Source organism: Doryrhamphus excisus, linkage group LG2, assembly GCF_037039965.1.
Source record: "Doryrhamphus excisus strain RoL-2023G ecotype Guam linkage group LG2, RoL_Dexc_Guam_v1.1, whole genome shotgun sequence".
NCBI classification, from domain to species: domain Eukaryota; kingdom Metazoa; phylum Chordata; class Actinopteri; order Syngnathiformes; family Syngnathidae; genus Doryrhamphus; species Doryrhamphus excisus.
The window spans coordinates 382445-400597 of record NC_136358.1 but is presented as its reverse complement, the minus strand read 5'-3'; the positions used below and the strand labels follow the sequence as shown (position 1 = coordinate 400597).

Genomic DNA, 18153 nt, shown 5'->3' with positions numbered 1-18153 from the left:
CCCAGATGTATTTCCTTTGATTTGTTCTCCTTGCCCACTCCGCTGTGATTGGTCACACACCCAAAGTGCTTCCCAACTATGAACCATATAAGGAAGTCTGCCCCTCTGTGACATCACAAAGGGGCAGTTTTACCACGCTTTTTAAAACCGAGCGTTTTGAGCCATCACTTTCTTTTTTCAGGGCTCACTTCCAAATGTGCATCGTTATATGAAACGTTGGCATCGTTTAACACCAGAATACAACATTCTAACGACATTTATAGCTCAGACAAGTGGGAAAAGCAGGTCCCCTATAGGTTCCCGTTTACAGGGAAACTACACTTTTTATGGAATTCACAATCATTCACAATACTTATGTGAAACACAAACACATATTTCTTTCCCTTTTCTGGAAATTATAACATGAGAAAACAAGTTTATATCAGCTAGCTAACAATGCTGTCATTGGGTTACATCTATTTGGACCAAGAAGCCCTCTTCCAAAAATCCCTCTAACAATATTGCATTGTTTGAGGTACATGCTGTGATCATGCATTAACACGTACACTGATGAAATGTATTGATACACACATAGTACATACATGCTAGTTCTGTCAACAACAGCAGCGACAACACCTAGAAGGCCCGCTCTCCTTGGGATGGCTGTGTCTTCCAGCACAAGACAAAGCATCTTGTTGAGTCTTTGTAGCGAAATGTAGAGTTAGGTATCTGCTCTTCCGTCTGTGAGTGATGCATAGTCCGCTGGATAAATATAGTTGTATGTTAAATGCCACAATAACGATCACAATAATATTGCTGTGGCTTGGTTAATATGGAAGTTCGTTATGTAAATGGAACACTTTTGGCCTTTTTGAGGGTTTTTTTTTGTGAGGGCTTTTGTGTCAAAATAAGTATATCCCATGACGTCAGTTGTTAGCTAGCTCATATTAACTAGTTTTCTCGAAATATGTTTCACATATGTTCATGTTTCACATAAGGATTGTGAATGATGGGCAAAATTAAGACTTACAGACTTAAATGTTTCAATAAATTAGTTTTTATTTTTGTGCTCTCCATAAAAATTGCTTGGTCTTTCAGTGTATAACAAACACTCGGACCACTACTTTACAATAATGTAATGTTGCAGAGGTGCCCCCCAGTGCTGGGTCAATAGCAGCACCGAGAGGCGCCCCCCAGTGCTGGGTCAATAGCAGCACCGAGAGGCGCCCCCAGTGCTGGGTCAATAGCAGCACCGAGAGGCGCCCCCTCGTGGTCAACTGGCGGCGCGTGTGCCAAGAGCTCGGTGGATGGAGTGTCCAACTGGAAAAACTAAAATCCCTTAAAGGAAGAAGAAACTCGTAGCAATTGTTAGGATTGGTCCACTGACGAGTCCTGATGTGAGTATAAAAAAGAACAAACGGCCACGAACTTTTAGAGCAGTACTGACGTCGACGACAAAGCGGTTGAGGGTTTCCGTTGTTTTTTGTAATGCATCCAGTTCGGTATTTTCCGTGTGCTAAGCGTGTAATATTCATCGTTGAATTATCACCATAACATTAATGCGGTCGTCCAATTTTACGTCGGCTTATCGACAGTTGCTAGCAGCTTAATGCTCGGAGGGTCCCGTGACTAAGACCCACCTTCCAGTTTATAGCCATATCCCGAAGCCCTTTTCCACCATGATTTTGGATTCTTTATAAAGACGAGAACACTCCCCAAGAAGCAATGTTAACATTATTTTGCATAATGTTTATTCCGAGGAGGTGTACTTTGACAAAATGTATTTCGTTCATTCCCTAATGATGTTAACCAGGAAGAAAACGGATCCCCTTTTCCTGTAATATGAATATCTGTTTGTTTAATACGATATTTGTTTTAATATGAGCCGATGCTCGTTATAATATGAGCCAAGGTTTGTTGTAATATGATCCAGTGTTTGTTGTAATATGATCCAATGTAATATTTATGTAACACTGGGAACGTTAGCTTCAACGGGAACAATGGTTTAGAGGTGTCGAATGAAATGGCTTTTTTCCCCACACAAAACCAACAACATAGATACTAAATATACTTACACTAGAACATAGAAGACGATTTGGTGTTATTGTGATGTACATTTAACACAGACTGGCTATATGTTATATTTGTTCCAAACCATACAACTGGAATATTGAAACGTGGTCGCATATCAGTGACATCACGTCCACCGTGTCCGTTGCCACGGTAACGTGTTTGTGTGTGGAGTTTGTCCCATTGACCTTTCTCTCCTTGCCAGTGACATGTGTCCTCGAGATAGGTCACCAGCCGTCTCCCTGCCCGCTGTGCCGAGATAGCCAGTCAGCGAGCGCGGCGCCGGAGGAATGACCCGTGTTCTTCGCCTTGGGTGACGCGCCGACAGTCAGAAAAATGTTGCAGGCCGCCAGGATGGACTTGGTGCTTCTGGTGTCTATTATTGCCTTTCATGCCACCGCGGCCTCATCAGGGGAAGGCAGCGCCGCCGACAATAACGGAACCGTCCCGGCTGTTCTCACCGCCACAAGCCAGCTGATTGCCCGCGAAGGAAGCTGTGTTCTCATTGATTGCAACATCACTGGCGAGCCGTTTCCCAGTGTGAAGTGGTTCAACTCTCACGGGGACCATGTGGACACCGACACCAGCAGTAAGACATGCCTACAAGTTTCCTGTTAGCATCTGCTTGTTTACTTTGGAATCCAAAGCATTTTCACTTTTATGGCTCACCTCGACGGTCTCGTTCAGACCTGCTGGACCTGGACCTTGCCATCACAGATCCAAGTCGGTTTATACTCTCATTGGTCCATTTGTACGACAATGGACTTTAGTTTGATTCCCCTCTCCCTCCCTTGAGTGAAATAAAATGAGAGTGCCGTTCCAAACAAATTATGCAAATTATACACACGACTTCCATACCGGATTGGTCGAGGCCTGGGTTGACAACAACTGCCATCGGTGCTGTTCACCTACAGGGTGCCGGTGGAAATTGGGTCAAAGAATGAGAAGAGGAAGATGTGTCCGTAAGAAGAGAGAGAAGAGGAGCGATTACAGGCTGGCAGAGAGACAGAGATGGGAAGGACAAGGACATGCGGCAGGTTAGGGTGATAAGGAAAAGATGATGATAAAGATAAAGATAGGAAGGGAAGTGTACTGACAGATGCCAGTAGTGTGAAGGGAAGATGGAAAGAGTATTCTAAAGAGTGGATGAATGAAGAAAACGAGAGAGAAAGAAGAGTAGAAGAGGTGTCTGCTGTGGACCAGGAAGTAGCAAAGATTGGTGAAGATGAAGTGAGAAGAGCATTGAGAAGACACCGCTATACATATGGAGGTATGGAAGTGTCTAGGAGTGGTAGCAGTCGAGTGCCTGACTGGGTTGTTCCAGAGGATCTTAGGTGGTGAGAAGATGACTAGAAGAAGCGTGTTGGGCCCCATTATTAAGAACAAGGGTGATGTGCAGAGCTGTGGCAACTACAGAGGTATGAAGCTAATGAGCCATACGATGAAGTTGTGAGGAAGGGCGGGGCATCTGTGAGCAGCAGTATAGTTTCATGCCAAAAAAAAAAAAGAATACTACAGATGCAGTATTTGCTTTAAGAATATTAATAGAGAATTACAGATAATTTGAGAGGGAGCTGCATTGTCTTTGTAGATCTGGAGAAACCCTATGACGGGGTGCCATTAATACCCTGTGAGGAGCTACATAGCACTCATGCCTGTGCATGTTCATGGAATGGTGCCATGACGTGCCCATCCCAAAAGGGGAGAGTACAACCTGTTAGTACAACCTTTATCATCATTTTTGCTCTGTACCGCTTGTCTGCTTCCAGTCCGCTGCGTTCCCCTCAGAAACCAACATCACAATCAGTTGTTGAATCACAGCTCGTGGAGGCAGGCAACTCCGATGGTGGGTGACCTTGCTGTTTTTTTTTCTGCAGGTGGGAAGTGGTGGCTGCTGGAGAACGGCGTCCTCAACATCACCAGCATCGAATTTGCCGACCGTGGAAAGTATACATGCGTGGCCTCCAATGTGCATGGCACCTCCAACTGCACAGTGACGCTGCGCGTGGTCTTCACCAACGGTGACATGGGTGTGTACTACATGGTGGTGTGCCTGGTGACCTTCACCATCATCATGGCGCTCAACGTGACGCGCCTCTGCATGATGAGCAGTCACCTGAAGAAGACTGAGAAAGCCATTAATGAGTTCTTCCGCACGGAGGGTGCCGAAAAGCTGCAGAAGGCCTTTGAGATCGCCAAGCGCATCCCCATCATCACCTCCACCAAAACCTTGGAGCTGGCCAAGGTGACGCAGTTCAAGACCATGGAGTTTGCACGCTACATCGAGGAGTTGGCGCGCAGCATCCCACTCCCCCCGCTCATCATGAACTGTCGCACCTTCATGGAGGAGATCTTGGAGGTGGTGGGTGTGGAGGAGATGAGGCACACCTTCCTCAGACAAGCACCAGAGGGACGTCGAGAGGCAGTGAGTGGGATGGCCGCTATCGGAGCCAGGGATGTGTTCACTGTCCTGCAGGAGAGGCAGCGGGAACGAGGGCGCCAGCTGGAGCGAAGCGAATCCCCCGCTGCTGACTCCGACAATTCTTCTGTCCAGGAGCAGCCGCAGCACATTGCCATTCAGGTGTCAGTACACCCGCAGCTCACCGCCGAGGGTTGCTGTACTGCTGATGCACCACCCGAGGCGGCGCCCACCGACCCCGGTTCTTCACCGCCAGCTTCTCCACAGGAGAAGGAAGTGGAAGCACGTCAGAGCGAGGAGCCGGCTAGCCCACCCTGCCAGATCATCTACGAGAGTCACGTGTAAGCAGGAAGACAACGCTTGACGCTCTGCAGGCTGTTACAGAACCCAACCAATCACGCGGCCTGGCACGCTTGAATGTATCAACCTCATCATCAGCAAAGATCTCTGTGGGGTTCTTCCTCCTCTCCTTTCCACCTTAACAAGTCCAGCGTCTGTTTTTCTTTTTTCCTTTGTTCTACTCTCAAGCTGTCTGATGTGTGCTGCATGTGAGCCATCTTTGCTCTCCTCATGATGCCTTTTGGAGTGAATAAAAACCAATAAAAGTCATCACGTTCTTTCATTTCACATGGCACAGTTTTACAGTCAGAGTGACCGCCATTAGTATTGCAAACTTAGTGCTAGCATGAAACTTAGCTGTAGCAATGGTAGTGTTTCCCCTACCATTCAGTGATGGCTGCAGGGTACATCATTCTTGGTCATCAGACAATATAAAACAGATAAATGTATGCTGAGGTGCTTCAGTACTCCCAGTACTCCAGCTACGCCTACATTTCCTGTACCATGAAAATGTCTGAAGACAACCATTATTGTGGAAGCCGCTGGCAACTAAAATGAGTACACCATTATTTTAAGCTGTAGTAACTCATTTCTGTGATAAGGTCTCATGCGTGTTAAACTTGCTGTCAGTGCTCTCAAACTAATAGTGGCCATTGAAACTTCAGGTGTTGTGAAAGGTGAATGAAACAATGAAACTTTTCTTGTCAGGGAGATGGACATTAATTAGGAAAGACCCAACAAAGGCAACAAAAAAATCCCACTTTTCTGACAGATAGTTATATTTATTTGATATTTTATTTATTTATAACCTGCATTCATCTTTGTATGTACAACCAAGTGAAACAAAACATAAATGAGGAAATAAATGATGAAAAAGCAGAAGCGAGTACCGCCCTAAAGAGCAGAAGTTCAAATTCAGAGCACAATCTGACCTGATATGTTGACTGTTGACAGAACTCTGCTGCTATGGAAAATATGCTGAGCCAAAGGTAATTTTTCTCTTCTTTCAACAACCTTATTTTGTCTTAGATCATTTTGCTTACATACAAATTGTTGATTTTTTATTTTAGGACCGGTGCAACTGTCCTCTTGGTGTTTTCTCTGTTAACTCCTGATTGCATGGCCGGTGCAGATGAGAAGGGATTTGAAACGTGTGTGACGTCACAGAAGAGAGTGCAAGACCTTTCCTATAAAAATCTAACCTCTGTTCCGTTCAATCTCCCGAACACCACTGAGTATCTGGACATCTCCCACAACTCCATCCAAAGACTTGTCGCAGGGGCTTTCCACCGATTGTCTCGACTGTGTTTTCTGAAAGCAACCCATTGCGGCCTCAGGGACATTCCTCACAGCGTGTTTACACACACTCCAGCACTCAAAGTTGTCAATATATCCAGCAATGAATTGAGCATTATTCCAGATTTTACACTGCAACAACTGACCATCTTGGATTTAGCCCACAATTTGTACAAGAGCTATCGGTTACCAGAGTCTTTTCAGAAACTTACAAATCTGAAAGTACTGTCCTTAGGAAGTAAGACTGCTCTGTCTGTGGATTTAAATGACTTTAGAGCATTGCTGAACATCTCCTTGCAACATTTTCTTCTGGGTGCAGGTGATCGCTGGCAAAAGTACGAGTCAGGAGCTCTTGGAAAAGTGTCCCTACGGAAAATGTCCCTTTTCGCATCATTTTGCCAGCGCTTTGATTTGTTCCAGAATCTCCTGAGGGATTTGAATGAGACGCGAGCAACTGCATTGAGGTTGGTCAAAGTGTTCTCCGATGACTGCAACATCACTGATGATGTGTTCCAAAACATGAGAGCGATGCCTTACTTGCAAAACGTCACAATCGAGAACACCTGGACAAATAGTTCTTTCATGGTGATGCTGCTGAAGGACATTGAGCTCTCATCTATCCAGGAGCTCTCGTTCATCAACATCACGTACAATGAAGATACGCCGGATGGGATTCAGTTTCACACCCTGAATCACACAATGAGTCTCCGCTATCTGACATTTGATGGCATCAAACATTATCAGTACAGTTACCCCACAATTAGCATCAACTCTGATGGATGGTCAAATCTCAGCTATTTAAAGTTTTCTGGGAGCGGCATGAACATTTTACCCTGCAAAGTCATGTCCACCTTGCCATCTTTGGAAACGCTGGATGTGTCCGATAACCTCTTGACCGATTTCGGTTTCTGGTGGCCTTCTTGTTCCTCCACCTCTGTGTTCCCAAAGCTGAAGCGCTTATCGATGAGTAAAAATCGTTTTCGTAGTCTAGCGTTCATCTCAAGACAGACACACCAGATGAAGACACTGGAGTCCTTAGATTTGAGCTTCAACTCCATTGAGCTGAAAGACAACTCTTGCTCTTGGCCCGGGCAACTGACCGAGATCAATCTAAGGAACAACAATCTCGGCAACAGCATTTTCAAGTGCCTGTCATCAAATTTTGAGCGGATTGATTTATCGAAATCGGGAATAACAGTCATAACCCAAGAGGACTTGTCCCGATTTCCCAAACTGACCCACCTTCAGCTCAGTTTCAACAGCATCCAAGCGCTCCCTCCGCTACTCGATGCCCCCACTCTAATCAGTTTATCTGTGGACCAGAATGCTATCACTTCTCTTTCCAAGAATGTCTTTGGGGGACTTCCCGACCTGCGGACCCTCAAAGCTGGAAACAATCCCTTTATATGCTCCTGCGACCTTCATTGGTTCCTCACTGCCTTAAACAAGTCCTTGCTCTCGGACTGGCCCTTGGACTATTCCTGCAGCACCCCGGCCAATTTGGCAGGCCTGCCGCTCTCCCAGTACAAAACCAGCGTGATCTCGTGCGAAGCATGGCTCCAGACTGCAGTCGCGTTCTCGGTGATAATAGTCCTGTTGACAGCCCTGGGCCTGCTTTACTACAAAATGGATGGCGTGTGGTACACAAAGATGTTGTGGGTGTGGATTAGGGTGAAGAGGCGCAGCAAGAAACATTCACACATGCTGGAGAATGCGTCATTTTCGCATCACGCGTTCATCTCCTACAGTCACCGTGATGCCAACTTTGTTCGCAGTCAGCTGGTGCCCTCCCTGGAGAACGCTGGCCTCGTCTTATGTGTTCATGAACGGGATTTTGTACCAGGCCATTGGATCATCGACAACATCATCAACAGTGTGGAGTCCAGCTACAAAGTGCTGTTTGTCCTCTCCAAACATTTTATCCAAAGCGAATGGTGCAACTACGAGCTTTTCTTTGCCCAGCATCGAGCCGTAGACATTCAGCACGACTCCCTGGTTTTCATCTTATTGGAGCCAATCCCAATCGATGCTTTGCCAAAAAAGTACTTGAGACTTAGAAGTTTGCTCAGGCAGCAGACGTACCTGGAGTGGCCGACGGATGAGCGCAAGCAGCAGGTTTTTTGGGCGAGTCTTAAATCCATGCTGCACATGGCTGACCAATCCATTGTTTTGAAGGACATGGCGTTGGCACTTTCAGATATTGCCGCTCTCGTTACAAACCAAGTTTAACGTCATTACAGTGCAAATTCTTTAAGTGGGCACCGTTTATGTCAACAACCCGACTATGTCGACCAACTCATCAAGTCCTGGTCCACAGTGTTCTGCTTTTACATGGTCAGTCGCTTTTGTTGACATTACATTTGAGGCCCACAAGATAACTACTGTCTAGTTGCAGAGCATTAAACATGAGCAGTTACATCCTGTTCAGTGCAAATTAAGCTTCAAAATTAAAATACTGGGCATGGGCGGCATTGCTCAGGCAGCTGAGTGGTTGGGATGTTGAGGTATCCTTGGGCAAGATATTGACACGACTACATCAGTACATAAATGTGGTAACGGTGTGAAAGTGCTTTGAGAGTACTTTGAAGGTACTGTTTACTTTTCAAATGAAGTACCACCTCAGAAATATTGTACTAGCAGGGGTTAGTTAAATGAAGGTATTCAATTTAAGCAAATGTTTTGTTCATAAATGTGAATTTTGTTCATTCATTTCATATTGTTCATTTAAAGAAATACATTATATTTGTGCAAATGCGTTCTTATTGTGAACTTAGCCCAACTGCTGATCTATTAAATGCTGTTCTTATACAATATATATGTACTAAGTATTCTTGCTCACAATTGATTGTAATGCTCTAATCTATCATCTATTAACTAGCTAAAACATTCACCATGTCACTTAAACTTAAACTTAGTGGTTGATGGTCCTCTGATGTTAAAATATTTAACAAACACAAATCAAATCCCACAACAGAGATAAGGAAGAGAAGAGAAGTCATTTCCAAAGTGGTTTTAAACACAAAATATGATAGTTGCTGGTTCGATCCTCAGTATGTGAATAGATTTTGATGCAGTTCTCCAAAAAAATACACCTGTGCTCTGGCCTGTACTGTCAATAGTCTCCTATGAGGGGAGGTTTACTGTAATTTTGCAAAATCAAACAAACAAACAAAAAAAGGATACAAGTGACACAATAAAGATGTTTAACCTTAGACACTTTTTTTCCAGAAGTCCCAAGAGCCTGCTCGAGTGTTTCTTATAGGCGGTGCAAAATGTCAGTGGTTCATTATTTGTCCATTAGCTCGATACTTAGCCATGCATTGAAGTAAATCATGTGTGGCGGAATCACCCCATTTCTTTCCAATTAACCAGCAGCGTCTGCCGGCCGAGCATTCCAAAGCAGCTTAATTGGACACCGAGCCAAACAAAGTCCACCACTTCCATATTTTTATTGGACATAACGGCAGCTTCATGAGCTCTATGCTGTTTCTTGCTCTCAATTTGTGTTTGTTGGCCGGAAACAAACATATTTTATGTGCTGTTTGGCATTCTGTGCACTGTAGAAAAACTATTAACAGGCAAATACTTTAGACACACACAGCTAATTTGACCACCCACGTTTTTGGATATAATAGCACCGTGTCTCAAATGGAATACTTACATGTCATATTGTACACTAGCTGTGTTCCTTACCTGCCAATTTAGACCAAAGTAATATTTTTCTTGGCAGTCCTGCCAGGAAGTCCAGCATCCTGAAGTGGCCGCTTCACTGGTGATCCTGACCCTGGTGTTTGACGGCTACTATTTAGTGCCGCTGCCAGATGACCACCTGTGAGGCGTCTTTATCTTGAACTATGCACTCGCAGATATTTGTCTTCTTGCACTGCATCGTTTTTCTGTCCTTGTTAGACCCAATTTGTGCTGCTCTGTGAAGGAAGTAGTTAACAGCATGGTAAGAGATTTTACTTTTAGTTTAGATTTTTAGATGAGTTTTTCTAATAATCTATTAGTCGTATAAAAATGATGAACTTGGATTAGCAGCCATATCATGAAATTGATGCAGAGGACTGACAGTTGTTGATAGTATGCAAAAATGTACATCCTTCTTTCAAAATCATCTCATTCATTTTCATTGTTTGTGAAATGGATACAAATATTTGAAATGCATGAAAATTTGCAAGTGATCCCAAACTTTCGAGCGGTAGTGTACATAGTATATATGGTAATGTAGTGTAGTATGTACTGTATATGTCCACACGATGGCAGTATATTCCTGCTGTGTATATGTACAGTATATTATGTGTTGTTTAGGTAAATAATGCAAAATTATTAGCAATCTTTTACATCCTGGCAAAGTATGGCACCCGTGTAGGTCATATTAAAATGAATATTAGTGGTAGCATCGTGGATAAATGGGTACTAAGGGAAGAACATTTTTTTGTCTGTATTTTTAACAAGCTGTTTGGGGGAAAATGTTGGAGAAAGGAAAACACCACAGACAATGCTTTTTAATAAAAATAATTTCTTAGATATTTATTTTGGATTGTATCCTTGAACTTTAATATTAAAGTAGAACATTTTCACCAGGAACCAGGAATGTGGCTGCTAACAAAGTAATTTCCGGCATTATTCAGCACAGCCGTTTAGAAGAACCCGAGCTCAAACTCGGCCTACAGTTTTATAAAACACAAATAGTATTTCATTAATAGCCAATGAGAAAGTGGTTAGAAAACAATTTATAGTTCTGCCTTTCTCGCTGACTCAGCAGAGCTTCCAGCTAATTTAATTTAGCTCCATCCAGTGGCCACTCCATCTTGATTGTGTACCCCAATCTTGACCTATAGAATATACGTGAACAATTGAACTGTGTAAAAATACAACCTTATAAAACATTCATTCATTATATGGCTTATCCTCACCACGGGCGTGCTGGAGCCTATCCCAGCTGTCTTTGGGCACGAGGAGGGGTACACAGAGATGTACGAGGGTGGAATCGAACTCGGGTCTCCTTGCTGTGCGGCCTGCATGCTAACCACTCAACCACAATTAAACAATATTAACAAAATAATACAATTATGTATTCATTCATTAATTTTCTATAGGATGTTGTTTATCCCAGCTGACTTCCACCCTGGACTGGTGGCCAGCCAATCCCAGGGCACATATAGACAAACAACCATTCACACTCACATTCATACCTATGGACAATTAACCTAGCATGTTTTTGGAATGTGGGAGGAAACCGGAGTACCCGGAGAAAACCCACACATGCACGGGGAGAACATGCAAACTCCAAACTAACATGCAAACTAAGATGTCCACTTCAGCGGCGGAGCTATGGGGTGGCCACCCTTGGTCACTCTCCGGCCACCTCAGTGGCCACCCCCCATGGCTGGAGAACAATTTAGACAAACGTGGAAGACAGCTGGGATAGGCTCCAGTATGCCTGCGACCCTTGTGAGGATAAGCGGTAAAGAACATGGATGGATGGATGGATGGATGGATGGATGGATGGATGGATGGATGGATGGATGGATGGGTCTGTGGTGCAAAACATTAGTTCAGTCTAACCGCTGTTTCTGCTCGGACGCATTTCACCGCAGCACACAACTTTCTGTGGGAGAGCAGAAGAGAGCTGTCTCTTGTGTGGAGGAGATGTCAATCAAACCACGTCTTGCATGGACTGCAAGCAGTAGGTAAGTTTTCCATGATTCCTTTGCTCCGTTCCGGTCAAGTATTAATTTGAACTGTTTACTAATTTGACTTTCCACATCAATCTATTAATATTGGGAGCTCTCTGTTGCAGAGTGGGCGTGTCAAGCAAGGAGTCTGGTGTTAAAAAGGAGTGCCGAGTGGGGGTTGTGGCCACCCCACTGGCCATCCAGACAATTCAAGTATCGACTTATTGCCACCCCTCATCTTGGCCACCCTAATGAAAAATGTCTGGCTCTGACTTGATTCCAAGCCCATGATCTTCCCCCCATGAAGGTCACGGTGGGCTTTGCTGCTGGCGATGTAAACTAAATCATTTCCTGTATAAAGCAGCCTTCTCTGGGGTGCAATAATCGATGCTATAAGCTCATTAACAGTTAATGTGTCAGTTGCTAACGACGTCACATATAAGGAAGGAGCTAATTTTGAAGTAAATGATTCCACCCGCTGACGGAGTGTCATTGGATATAGCGTGCTTCAAATATATTCTGCAGGCCTCATGAATTAAACATGGCGCCACTTGTTTGTTCATCTGGGATGCAAAACGTCCTGTAGGTGATGATGATAATGACAGCCATGCTTCCTTCCTGATGGCTGCCTGATGAGAACCAACACCTGGGCTCAGTAAACAACACCGGGGGGGGGGGGGCTGTATACAAATACCAAATATCAGCGTTGTATTGATACTGGCATGGTCGGATTGCTATTTTTACTTTGTTGTTTTTTTTGTGCTTTTCTTGGACACAGGAGGGTTTGGGGGGCATGTCTAGATGTCCCCATACGCAGAGGTGCGAGCCTGAAAAAACAGTTGTAGTCTCTTTAATGGGAGTCTCACGAAGTACAACAAAGCCAACAAAGGAGAGAGCAGCAGGCACCGGCTGAGCTTCGTCTTGAACTGGCAAAGGGCGCCATGAAGCTTACTGTTAGAAGACAAAGAATAGCAGAGTCTCAGGCCGGGTGACAGGGAAACAAATGGGCATACGACTAGAAGACATGGTAACTCGTCCATAAAGTACAAAATGAAAGACCCGCCATCTCCCAGCTACAAGGAACATTCCCACTCACATTCATACCTATGGACAATTTGGAGTGGCCAATTAACCTAGCATATTTTTGGAATGTGGGAGGAAACTGCAGTTATTTACCCGGTATCAACCAAAATTTGCAGTACCGCCCGCCCCTAGTAAATGTAAAAAAATATAAATCTATACTTTTTTGGAATATGTTGCATTTGTGCTCAATTGTCCTCCATGTGTCTTCCACTTGGCTATGCATCCTAATCCCAAGATGAGGGATAAACGATGTCTTTTCCCAACATTTCCTTGTTGCATTTTACAGAAAGCTAACTGTGGAGATTAGTGAGTCAAGCAGCAATCATGCTGTCAATTCCTATTTATTATTCATAGAGCCATGGTAACAGCAAAAGCTGTGGTCCTCGTGAGGCCGGCTGTCTGCAGAACCTCATTAGTCCGGGCTCGGAATGATTACAGCTACACAGCTTAGTCATACTCGTATTAGGGTGCAACTGGCAACACATTCATTAGGCACTGTCAGTCATCTATGCCATCTCTGCATGGGTATCGTCTTAAATACTTCTTGATGAAGACTACAAACTCAGATGCGTATTACAGTCGGGGGGGGGGGGGGGGGGGGGGTACCTGGGGGAATACATTGGATCAGGAGAGGGAAAACCTTTGGACCACAGTCCCCAAGACAAGCATTAGCAATACACTTTGCTGTAATGGATTGAGATCCGGCTGTGCCCCCCAGGTCCCCGTGCAGGCTTATCGCTTTGCCAATGAACACATGAATGATTCAGACGAGGGTTAGAGGAACGTGATGTGGTCACATGACGCCAAACTTGACAACCGCTGACGACGAGACCGACAACTCTACTCCTGTCAAACACGGGCTTTGGGTTCTTCATATCACAGGAAGACCTGAAGAGGGTCCTGTATCGGTGACTCTTGGATGGGAACCTCTTCCGGGGAGCTGAAACTTCAAGTTGCCAAGCGACAGCCTCAAAACATACAATATTTGGAGATTATCTGGGGGGATAAACTGCGTGCAAATACAAACTAGTCTTGGGGGGGGGGTCAAATACTTATTTCCCCCATTGTATGTAACGAGCAGCCTTTTCTCATCAACATGGACGACAACGGACAGTATTTGTAAACACACAGATGATATTTATTCTGTTGTGATTTTTACATTCAGTTGAACATTTCCATGTTTTCTTTTTTTGTTTTGTAAATCCTATTTTACGTTTACTTAACAGACACTTTACGGATGTTAAAGGTCGGTAGATCACGTTTGCTTCAGTCCACAATGGAAGCTGCAGTATCACTGTCACGTTTCAACACATAAAAAAAAAGGAATGATGCTTTCAAGTACCTCAGATAAGGCTGGAATTACTGCTTTTTGAATAATTGTCCGGGCCCTCCATTGCATGACATAGTATTTTGTACCTGTGTGCTTTTCAATGCATTTTGCCAGATGGCGTGCTAAACTAAACGACATGATGTGGAAACGTTGTGCAAAGATTCAGGCTTTGGTGGACGTCTGCGCTTGCCTAGGCGCCATTCGTGTTCTATCTACTCAGTTGATGCATTACAGGAATATTTAGTAGCCATGGTCTGCAGCGGTTTGATGGATTTATTGTAAGTGGATGTTTCCATATCATTTTCCATTTTGGCCTCACTGATGCTGCAATTAAACTTTTACTTTCAGTATTGTCCTTTTTAGGCCACCATCACTTTCTGTCCTGCTCTGTGCTGAATCCTTTCCTTTGTCAAGGAAAATGTACGCAGCGCAGCCCTGATGTCCGGTAGGGGTAAAGTCATTTCATGCTCAATTGCCTTAGCAGCAAATCCAAGGGAACATCAAATATACAAAAACTCTGGAAGAACCACTGAGATCAGAAACCGTTTCCACAGTGGAACGCGTCTAAGAAGACATCCATCAGTTTGGGCTGACTCCTGTCCACATAAACTGGTTGGTGGTCCACCGCCAAAGACCAAAGGACCTTTGGTCCAATGCTGAATAAGCTTTGAAGGTACAGTGGCAGTGGCTTTCCTGTTATGGTTTGCTTTTTATGGATTTTTCAACAAAAACGGTTGACCGTGTAGGTTAGCGTGGACTTAAGCAGGCACTTTTTTTTTTTAGTTGGTGGACGTGGACGGGTTGTTGACATAAATGGTGTCTACTTAAAAGAGTTCCATTGGACTGACACCAAACAAGCGCTTGAATGTCATAATAATGACGGGGTCCCGGAAAAAAAAATCATAAAATGATTGAATTTGTTAAAAATCCTCATGATAATAATAATAATAATAATAATACTATAAACTATAACAATAATAAACTTCTTGAATAAAAAATGAATATCGCAGTCCTTGGTCTTGGTCAAGATATGTTACTATTTTACTTTTACTGTAAAAAGAAGTATGTGTCCAAATCCCAGCTGAATGTGATCAACTGGTGTTTTAATGGCTTACTGAGGCACCAAGTCCTTCCCATAAAGGTCAAAGCAGGTTTTAAAAAGACATAACCACAACGTATGAGGCGGTATTACTGGAATTTTAACATCTGTCTGCATAAAGTCACAAACAGAGCGGGTGATAAAGTAGGTTAATCCTTCAAAATCCAATAAAAAAACCAAAAATAATCTGTAAAGGTTCCCCTTTAAATCAGAAAAGTTGACTTAGTTCCTTACTTTTTAGTTCCTGGCGCTAATGTGTTGTATGTATTGCTAATGTAGTATTATTTCCTGTTATGGTGCTTATAAATACATAATATCTCCCAATTTGTTTCCAAGTCTCCACCATGCCCTTGCTAATAAGTTTAATGGCAGCCATGGTTTTTAACCAACCTTGCAACACAGTCAACACAGTAGGGTGTGTGATTGGACAAATTTAGTCCAAGAGTCGACTCTTTTGGTCTCCATTTAGACATCTTGGCCGTCCTGGTTTAGACAAATGCCGATGGTGCATGACTTTGTGCTTTGATACTAACTATGTCCATCCTTCCCCTCCAAACTGACTGACTTCCTATTTTAGTAACGGACTAAACAGGATACTGCATCGAACCATTTTCAAATCTTCCCACGCCCACATTTTGGGTTCCATTTTGCACATTATGATCTTTTTTTTCCTGCAGAACAATCCCTGCATCACACACAAACACACTTCATACGTACGTTTACATTAATGACAAGAATGGGGAAACATAGCAGGAACGATGTAAATGGCTTCATTATAACGGAGATTGATGTAAAAAAAGGATCAATTATGGGATCGTCAGATTGAATGCATCTAAAATTGGATGAAACGATACTTCCTGCTGTCTCTGGAATATTCTGTACAGTATGATACAAGCATGGGTCCGGGATATCCTTCCACTTCACTTATTCCAAAGTTAGGAAGGACTTTGGATAGGGAGTTGGATGGTTTCCTCTGTTGGGTCCATTCCTTGAAGAAATATCCCAAGAGGCCAAATCCACAAGTCAATTCCATGAAGATCATCCTTTAGTATTTTGATTTTTGTAGTCCACAGTCACGAGAGGCCGATTCCCAGTCCAATGTCCGCCACAAAGTTTTAGCTTCACACTGATATCCCATATCCGATATCAATCAGGAATGTCCGTTCCTTTCCGTGCCAGTTCCACAACAATAAAACAAGCACAACTTGGTATTTTTCTGATTATATTTCTGTAGTTTGCCAGTTTTTCTCTTATTTTTTTCAATATAGCAGATTATCAAACACCCAAAAGACAGAAATGAAATGAAAAAAATCTGGAGAGATTGGCGATGAAGGTGATGGATGGAAAATGGAACAGTCGTTTTCCTCTTCTTGTCCGTCCTTTCACGATTTAGCACACGGTGCCGTTCTCCTGTCGAGACTTGGGGCAGGTGGAGCGAGGCATGGGCTGCACGGAGGGCGCCAGCGTGCAGAAGAAACCGGCGATGAGGGTGAGGCCGAGTCCTCCCCAGGCGCAGAACATGGACCAGCCGTAGCCGTGGCCGATGTCGTCCGGCAGACCGTACAGATAACGCGGGTAACGTGAGAGTTCAAAGTTGATGCCGGCGACGCAGGTGCACAGGGAGATGATGCAGAAGGTGCCTGTGGTGACACGTCATGCGTGGCCATCAGACAAAAGGCGATAAGTGAAGCAGTTTTAGACGCTATTCGAATCATTACACTAACATGGAAGACTCCAATCCTGTACCATCAAGTACAGAGGCGCTGCCCTTCCCAGCACAGTCTACCTCGTCTTCTACCTAGTCTTAGGACTTGTTAAATAGAAGCAACGTGAGATGCTGGCTCTAAATTTGGCCTCATTTGGAAGCCAACATGGCCTCTGTGGGATAATACGTGATTTTGCTGCTGCATTCTGGCTCTGCCTTGTGCCTTTAATTACCGGTACTTGCTTGTTCAATATGCAGGGTGCCCATAACGTCTGGACATACAGTATAATAACCGCATATAATATACACACATTACATAAAGTGCAATTTAAATAAATTATACATTAAAAACTAATGAAGTCACCAAGTAATTACTTTTATTAATTTGTTATTTATTTATTTGTATTATATATTTATTTATATTTATTTGTTAATTATATATAATATAAATATATCATTAGTAATAATTAATCATTATAATTAGCTATATATAATTAGGTATATTAATTATACTTAAAAATAAATACATGTAAAAAATAAAAAACACAGAATATTTTGTATATAGGCTAATAATGTACATACAAATTTTCTTTTTGTTATGCATATTAAAATTATATTTTTGGAATTTTGTTTAATAAAAAAATTAATTACATATTAAATATTACATATCATATATAGTGTAATTATATAATGAATATTCAAATTTATTTTATATATATCAAATGACATTATAGAAAAATATATAATAAAAAACGTAATAATAAGAAGAACATGCATTCATTCCTATAGGTCCATATTCTATGCGCCTCACCTCCCATGAGGAAAAGCAGTCCGGCCACGTATTGCATGAGTCCTCTGTCCCAGCAGCAGCCCAGCACGCCGATGATCCACCCGAACAAGATGATGGCCACGGCCATGCCCATGAACCCGGCCGTCATTCGCCGCAAATCTGAGATGACACAAAAAGGGGAGGACGTGTGATTGGGTGACTGCACTGACCTAATACTAAAATGAAAAATAATAAACATGTGCCGCTGCCAGAAGGACAGCAGTGTGCCCACCAGGGGGCTAATGACTTGAACCACCAAGGAGACCACTTGGAGCCAAACCCTCCTCCTCTCCTTCCCGACTAGATTAGAATGTCATGGCTGA

General features: G+C 43.3%; 3 protein-coding genes across 6 annotated transcripts in view; 2 read left to right on the top strand and 1 right to left on the bottom strand.

Annotated features, from left to right (window-relative positions):
• The first annotated feature begins 1212 nt into the window (after nucleotides 1–1212).
• mfap3l (microfibril associated protein 3 like) lies at nucleotides 1213–5077 on the top strand. 3 transcript variants are annotated; one of them, XM_058066640.2, is made up of 3 exons: nucleotides 1213–1376; nucleotides 2255–2638; nucleotides 3927–5077. In XM_058066640.2, the coding sequence occupies exons 2-3, from the start codon at nucleotides 2386–2388 to the stop codon at nucleotides 4811–4813; spliced, it is 1140 nt and encodes a 379-aa protein (XP_057922623.2). In that variant the 5' UTR covers nucleotides 1213–1376; nucleotides 2255–2385; the 3' UTR covers nucleotides 4814–5077. The 3 variants fall into 3 exon arrangements, with proteins under 3 accessions (XP_057922623.2, XP_078650502.1, XP_078650498.1); XM_078794376.1 differs by lacking the exons at nucleotides 1213–1376; nucleotides 2255–2638 and adding an exon at nucleotides 2694–3319; XM_078794372.1 differs by lacking the exons at nucleotides 1213–1376; nucleotides 2255–2638 and adding an exon at nucleotides 2694–3467.
• Nucleotides 5078–5462: 385 nt separating this feature from the next.
• Nucleotides 5463–8914, top strand: LOC131125471 (toll-like receptor 1). Its single transcript, XM_078794345.1, has 2 exons — nucleotides 5463–5796; nucleotides 5878–8914. The coding sequence occupies exons 1-2, from the start codon at nucleotides 5774–5776 to the stop codon at nucleotides 8330–8332; spliced, it is 2478 nt and encodes an 825-aa protein (XP_078650471.1). The 5' UTR covers nucleotides 5463–5773; the 3' UTR covers nucleotides 8333–8914.
• Nucleotides 8915–13884: 4970 nt separating this feature from the next.
• The window catches only part of tmem178bb (transmembrane protein 178Bb), a 61144-nt gene continuing 56875 nt past the window's right edge, over nucleotides 13885–18153 (bottom strand). For both annotated transcript variants that reach the window (XM_058066009.2, XM_058066010.2), the window contains exons 4-5: nucleotides 17813–17950; nucleotides 13885–16936 (exon numbers count right to left, since the gene is read on the bottom strand). In XM_058066009.2, the coding sequence (XP_057921992.2) occupies nucleotides 16686–16936; nucleotides 17813–17950 (389 nt within the window). In that variant the 3' untranslated portion in view covers nucleotides 13885–16685. The remainder of the gene's footprint in view (nucleotides 16937–17812; nucleotides 17951–18153) is intronic.

What these genes read in the sequence shown, in the direction of transcription:
- mfap3l (XM_058066640.2), top strand. Translation starts at nt 2,386, where the DNA reads ATGTTGCAGGCCGCCAGGATGGACTTGGTGCTTCTGGTGTCTATTATT. An exon ending in TGTGGACACCGACACCAGCA is followed by an intron (nt 2,639 to 3,926) that starts GTAAGACATGCC and finishes TTTTTTCTGCAG; the next exon opens with GTGGGAAGTGGTGGCTGCTG.
- LOC131125471 (XM_078794345.1), top strand. Translation starts at nt 5,774, where the DNA reads ATGGAAAATATGCTGAGCCAAAG. An exon ending in GAAAATATGCTGAGCCAAAG is followed by an intron (nt 5,797 to 5,877) that starts GTAATTTTTCTC and finishes TTTTTATTTTAG; the next exon opens with GACCGGTGCAACTGTCCTCT.